At 35.5% G+C, this 6614-nt stretch overlaps 1 protein-coding gene across 1 annotated transcript in view; it reads left to right on the top strand.

The window, feature by feature from the left end:
- The first annotated feature begins 1119 nt into the window (after positions 1-1119).
- The window catches only part of LOC107751273 (coiled-coil domain-containing protein 33-like), an 11638-nt gene continuing 6143 nt past the window's right edge, over positions 1120-6614 (top strand). Inside the window, exons 1-3 of the mRNA XM_016566952.1 lie at positions 1120-1179; positions 1280-1452; positions 1558-1621. Coding sequence (XP_016422438.1) covers positions 1135-1179; positions 1280-1452; positions 1558-1621 — 282 coding nt within the window. The 5' untranslated portion in view covers positions 1120-1134. The remainder of the gene's footprint in view (positions 1180-1279; positions 1453-1557; positions 1622-6614) is intronic.

Below are 6614 nucleotides of genomic sequence, written 5' to 3' on the forward strand. Positions count from 1 at the left end.
ATATATACTGGTTTCCCCAAAAATATTGAGCAGCACAAGTGTTTTCAGTGTTGATAATAATAAATCTGTTAACCTGTTTTTTTTTATTAAAAAAAAATTTTTTTTTCTCTCTTCTAAAAATAAAAACGTGTTTTATGTAATAATTAATTTATATAAAAATAATATAAAATAAATCATGTATAAAAAATATATAAAATGTCAATAATATCAATAATAAAACATTTAAAAGAAATAGTTTCCAAAATATGAAAACACAACAGCTTTGCATCACAGGAATAAATTACATTTTAAAATATATTCAAATAGAAAACAGTTCATAATAAAATACAGTGGCTATAATAATAATATAAATAATACTATAACAATTATAATTAATTAAAAAATAATATTTATCATTTATTTATTTATTATTTTATTTACCAGAATTTTTACATGACTATCCCCCGCAGCCCCCCGCCCCTTTTTGCCACCCTTTAGAGTTTTTATAACCTCTATATGTAAATGACTGGCTAACCGAACAGTATGTTAATTTCCTCTTGGTTCTGACATCATATCCTGATTAACCTGCTTTTGTGGCCTACAGTAGTTTCAGAAAACCCTTATTTCCATTATGTCCTTTAAAGCAAAACAATATTCAGAGTTCAGTGGTGTCAGATGGATGTCTAATGATTTATGGCGCTGCTTAATGAATATTAATACGCAGTAACCTTTGGCGTGGGGAGAGGAACACATTGTATTTGGAGGCGTACAGGTGCCGTGCTGAGTTGACAGTCACTCGCAGAATAAGAAACAAGCTCCTCACAGCATGAGCACAAACCATTAGCACTCACTGCTCATCAATCTCAGACCAGACCAGAGCCTGTGCATCTGGATGGCGCTCTTTTAGCACAAAACAGCTAGAAAGCAAATTAAAATTTGAATTGGATTTTGCTAGTCAACACAAGTGGTGTTTGACTTTATACTGACACCTGTATCTGCATAAATGCTTTGTTTAGCAACTATAAAGTTGCCAGGCAGGATTTGTGTTGTGGAAACCCAAGGTCAGGTTGCTAACATAGTCAGAGCTGTCACTTCATCCAGCCATTCATTCAGCTGTTTAATATTCCTGTCAAGTGCTGTGAACCGTCCAGCCTCATGCAGAACTCAGAGAAACCACCGAATGAACCTGCGAGAGCACAGGTATGTGTACCAACCATATTGTTGAAAAGGCCTGATATAGTTATCGCTACTACTTTTTCTCAGGATCTGTTGTTAAGCATGCTGTTTGTTTGTCTCTCAGATGGAAAGGGGTTCCTATGATTTGCCGTCACATGACGCTCTGTCAAAAATCCTGCCGGAGTATCTTCACCTCCTCAAAAAGCCTAAAACTCAGACCAGGTCAGAATCTGTACCACAGAAAAAGTCAAAGTCTCAGCTCAACCGAACGTTTGATGTTCAATCACCACTCAAAAGGTAAATGAGTATCCCTTGATGTTTACTACAGTTATCAACAGTTTTGGGCTTTGGTTTGAACCTATAATTACTTTATTTTTTTTGCTGTAAATACTTCCTTTTCAGTCCACCAATGCCTGATTTCGAAGATGACCCTCATGCAGGTGAAGTCACTGAACATCAAACTAAAGTGAGTAACAAAACTGTAGATTCCTGTTATGTGTGCTACTGCTTTGCCAGAAGTTCTGTGTTTCCTTAAAAAGACGTTCATTCTTTCATTTACTTTCCATCTTAAAGGAATAGATCACCTAAAAATGAAAATTTACTGAAAATGTACTCATCCTCAGGCCATCTAAGATGTAGGTGAGTTTGTTTCTTCATCAGAGCAGATTTGGAGAAATGTATCATTACATCACTTGCTCACCAATGGATCCTCTGCAGTGAATGGGTGCCGTCAGAATGAGAGTCCAAACAGCTGATAAAAACATTACAATAATCCACAAGTAATCCACACCACTCCAGTCCATCAATTAATGTCTTGTGAAGCGAAAAGCTGGCTGTTTGTAAGAAAACAATCCATCATTAAGGCATTTTTTAGCTTCATATCATCACTTCTGGCCAAAAGTCCAAAATCTAAAATAACGCTCCTCCAGTGAAAAAGTTCATCCCTGTTGTTCTCTCAAATCAAAATCTACCGACATATTTGTTTAGAACAGTTTTGGACTGGTTTTACTTGTAAACAGTGCTGTGCAGATTTCTCTCCTGATTCAGACGAGACTTTTTCACTGCAGAAATCAATATTATGATAGAGGACTTGTATTTTGGCCAGAAGCAACGGTTTGAAGTTAAAAGCATCTTTATAATGGATTTGTTGGTTACAGACATGCAGATTTTGGTTTGACAAGTTGTTAATTGATGGACTGGAGTGGTATGGATTACTTGTGGATTATTGTGATGTTTTTATCAGCTGTTTGGACTCTCATTCTGACGGCACCCATTCACTGCAGAGGATCCACTGGTGAGCAAGTGATGAAATGCTACATTTCTCCAAATCTGCTCTGATGAAGAAATAAACTCACCTACATCTTAGATGGCCTGAGGATGAGTACATTATCAGTAAATTTTCATTTTTAGGTGAACTATTCCTTTAAGATGGAAAGTAAATGAAGTGTTTGCGTTATTTCGCTTCAGGAGTTATGAGTGATAAAAATGTCTTTGTACTCATTTAAATCAGAGAATAAAAATAATCTCTCAACTGATTTTTACAGCCGTTCGTCAAAGCGGGCGTCTGTTGTTGCATCTCCAGTAGTTTGTTATTATTGTTCCATCTCTTTCGTTGCTTTTTTGGTTGCAAAACAGTGGGCCACAAGTGTCGCCACCTTGTGGACAAATTAGTTAATGCAAGGTGCATAAGTGAGCTAAGCAAAAAGAGTATGCGCGCGTTTAGAAAAATGTACTGTGCTGATGATGATATTAATGACATATCCGAGCATACACATAAAACAAAGCATACTTTATTCTGTTGTTATTCTTTATGAATTTTCACACCACAGAAATTCAAATAAAATCCCTGAGGACTCTCAGACAGACCCCCTTCCTGCACACAGTGACCCTGAGCAAAAAGCAGACTCCTTGTGGCATGTTACATGACGTGCGACATACGACTAACACAAGGGCACAAAAGGAGGCCTGGAAGTGTGGTACATCCCACAATGGCCCTGGTCTGCTGTCTGTTTAGTACTATGCTAATGTCTCAATGCTATTGTTCAGTGCTATAGAATGAGCTATTCAAAATAAAGACAAGTTGACAAATTTAGACGTGCCAAAGTGACCCATTCAGCCTAATTGTGTGAGTACCCTTGTGAAAAAGAAGTACACTTACTGTAAGCATACTTTTAAAAAGAGTACTTATTATAAAAAGAATATACTTAAAGAAAAGGCAGATACTTAAGTGGGAACTGAATGTAATGTTTTCAGACACTTAATTGCATGACATGTATCAGAGTTTAAATTTATATTAAATGCAAATAGTTAAACTTAAGAGTGCTTTTTGACATACTTAAGTAGGACTTGAGTACATATTTACTTTATTGTCTTAGAAATATTGTTAAAGTGTACTGCCGAATGTACTGACAAACATCTATAGTAAACGAAATTATACTTTCATGTCATTTCTATTTAAATGTGTATGTCATGTATTTAATAACACTTAAAATTATCATTTAAAATAACATTTACAATTATAATCAATGTGCTTTAGTATGTTAGTAAACCAATCAAAATAAGTTTACTTCTTTAAAGCACAATAAAAGATAAGTAAAACTTTTACTTTGACATTTACAAAGTGCACTTTTTAAAAGTGTTCTTAAGTGTGTTAGGAAGCATACTTAAGTGTGTCGTGAAAGCGTGTCTCTCAAAGTAGCCTACACTTGGCTTTCTATATGCAAGTACAGTTTTTAAAAATATACTTTTAAGATTTAGCATACACATAAAACAAAGCATACTTTATTCTGTTGTTATTCTTTATGAATTTTCACACCACAGAAATTCAAATAAAATCCCTGAGGACCATCTCAAGGTGACCTTTATATGTCTGCAGTGTTCATTCTACTGTATGAAGGTCTGTTGAAATGGAAAGACTGTATTGGCTTTTCTTTTCTCATCATGACTGAATCGTTGCGAATCATCCCGCAGAGAAACAAAGAGAGAGAGGCCGGCCCATATGTGCTTTTATAATGTGATTGTTTGGAGCAACAGTACAGACTACGGAGGGTCTGCGGGGACCAATCTCACTCTCCATTCACTCTTTCATTGGGTTGAGATGATTCCCTCCGTCTCGTCCCCTCCGCGGGCCCCATCTCATCACCGATCATCATTCTCACCTTGCATGTGTGCCCTTTCAATTAATCGCTCAATGTATTTAATAACACTTAAAATTATCATTTAAAATAACATTTACAATTATAATCAATGTGCTTTAGTATGTTAGTAAACCAATCAAAATAAGTTTACTTCTTTAAAGCACAATAAAAGATAAGTAAAACTTTTACTTTGACATTTACAAAGTGCACTTTTTAAAAGTGTTCTTAAGTGTGTTAGGAAGCATACTTAAGTGTGTCGTGAAAGCGTGTCTCTCAAAGTAGCCTACACTTGGCTTTCTATATGCAAGTAGTTTTTAAAAATATACTTTTAAGATTTGAAGTACACTACAAGTCCACATTCAGTACAATTACTTATTTTTTCACTAGGGTATATGATTGTGACGGTATAATTTTAGCTCTGTCTCGCTTTACTTTAGGTGACAATGTCTGCCTGCATATTTTGATCAATGTCCAGCGGTTTCAGAAAAGGGATTCTGGAAGAAAATACCTTTCACTTGGTGGATTTCATCGTAATCCCTGTATATATCCTCTGTGTACCCAGTTCTCACTCGGGTTTCAGTATCTGCCAGAAACTACAGCCCGAGGATTGATTACTTTGTACTAGCGCTACAGCGAAGCCTCTTCAGACTGACTGATTGTATGACAGCGGCTGTTTCAACCCAACCACGCTTTAAAAGTAACAGTTTATTTGTCTTGGCTTTTAAAATGATTAAATGGTTTAGGCAAAGCATTAAACTGAATGTTAATTAGAAGTCCACATTCAGTACAATTACTTATTTTTTCACAAGGGTATATGATTGTGACGGTATAATTTTAGCTCTGTCTCGCTTTACTTTAGGTGACAATGTCTGCCTGCATATTTTGATCAATGTCCAGCGGTTTCAGAAAAGGGATTCTGGAAGAAAATACCTTTCACTTGGTGGATTTCATCGTAATCCCTGTATATATCCTCTGTGTACCCAGTTCTCACTCGGGTTTCAGTATCTGCCAGAAACTACAGCCCGAGGATTGATTACTTTGTACTAGCGCTACAGCGAAGCCTCTTCAGACTGACTGATTGTATGACAGCGGCTGTTTCAACCCAACCACGCTTTAAAAGTAACAGTTTATTTGTCTTGGCTTTTAAAATGATTAAATGGTTTAGGCAAAGCATTAAACTGAATGTTAATTAGATAGTCGAGTTCAGACACACAGACTGATGTTAAGGCTGTTTTGGCGCGGTGAAGCCCTCACTCAGCATCCCGACTGAACCCATGTGACTTTCATTCCACCTTGTGGCAGCAAACTGCAACTGTCACTCTCTGCATAGACCTTAACCCTAACCATAACCTAACCTGACTAAGGTCTATTAATGGTCAAACAAATACAGGATGGATCTTTAAACTTGTTGATGCCAATGACCCTTAAATATGATGATTTCCTTGTGTTCCTACACCCTTACCAAGATATAAAAGCAGCTATATTTCATGTATACAAATCTATTTATACTCCCCCTGCTGGAGAGAGACACAAGTGGCGCTAGGGGGGTCTGCTAAAAATAAAAACCCTGCTAAAACCAGCCTAAACTGGTTTTAACTTCCAGACTAGTCATAGCTGGTTTAGCTTGTTGGTTTAGAGGGGTTTTGGCCACTTCTTTAGCTGGGAGAGCTTAACCCATCCTATTCTTGTGCGAGAAAGATATTACATTTACATTACAGAATTAAATAAATGTTTCCAAAATGAAATAACTGGCTTTTAAATTGACATTGTACTAAATTGTTAATATATTAAGGAAAATGTGTCCATTTTCATTAAATGTATTTATTAAAAGAATACAGTTATTCTTATTATAATTATTAAATTATTAAAAATGTTAAAAAACCTTTGAGAGCCTTACACACACACACACATATATATGTATATATAAGTGTGTGTGTATATATGACTAGTCATAGCTGGTTTAGCTTGTTGGTTTAGAGGGGTTTTGGCCACTTCTTTAGCTGGGAGAGCTTAACCCATCCTATTCTTGTGCGAGAAAGATATTACATTTACATTACAGAATTAAATAAATGTTTCCAAAATGAAATAACTGGCTTTTAAATTGACATTGTACTAAATTGTTAATATATTAAGGAAAATGTGTCCTTTTTCATTAAATTTATTTATTAAAAGAATACAGTTATTCTTATTATAATTATTAAATTATTAAAAATGTTAAAAAACCTTTGAGAGCCTTACACACACACACACACACACACACACACATATATGTATATATATATGTGTGTGTGTGTGTGTGTGTGTGTGTGTATATATATATAC

Source organism: Sinocyclocheilus rhinocerous, unplaced genomic scaffold (genome assembly GCF_001515625.1).
Source record: "Sinocyclocheilus rhinocerous isolate Xijiao unplaced genomic scaffold, SAMN03320098_v1.1 scaffold872, whole genome shotgun sequence".
In the NCBI taxonomy this organism is placed as follows: Eukaryota; Metazoa; Chordata; class Actinopteri; order Cypriniformes; family Cyprinidae; genus Sinocyclocheilus; species Sinocyclocheilus rhinocerous.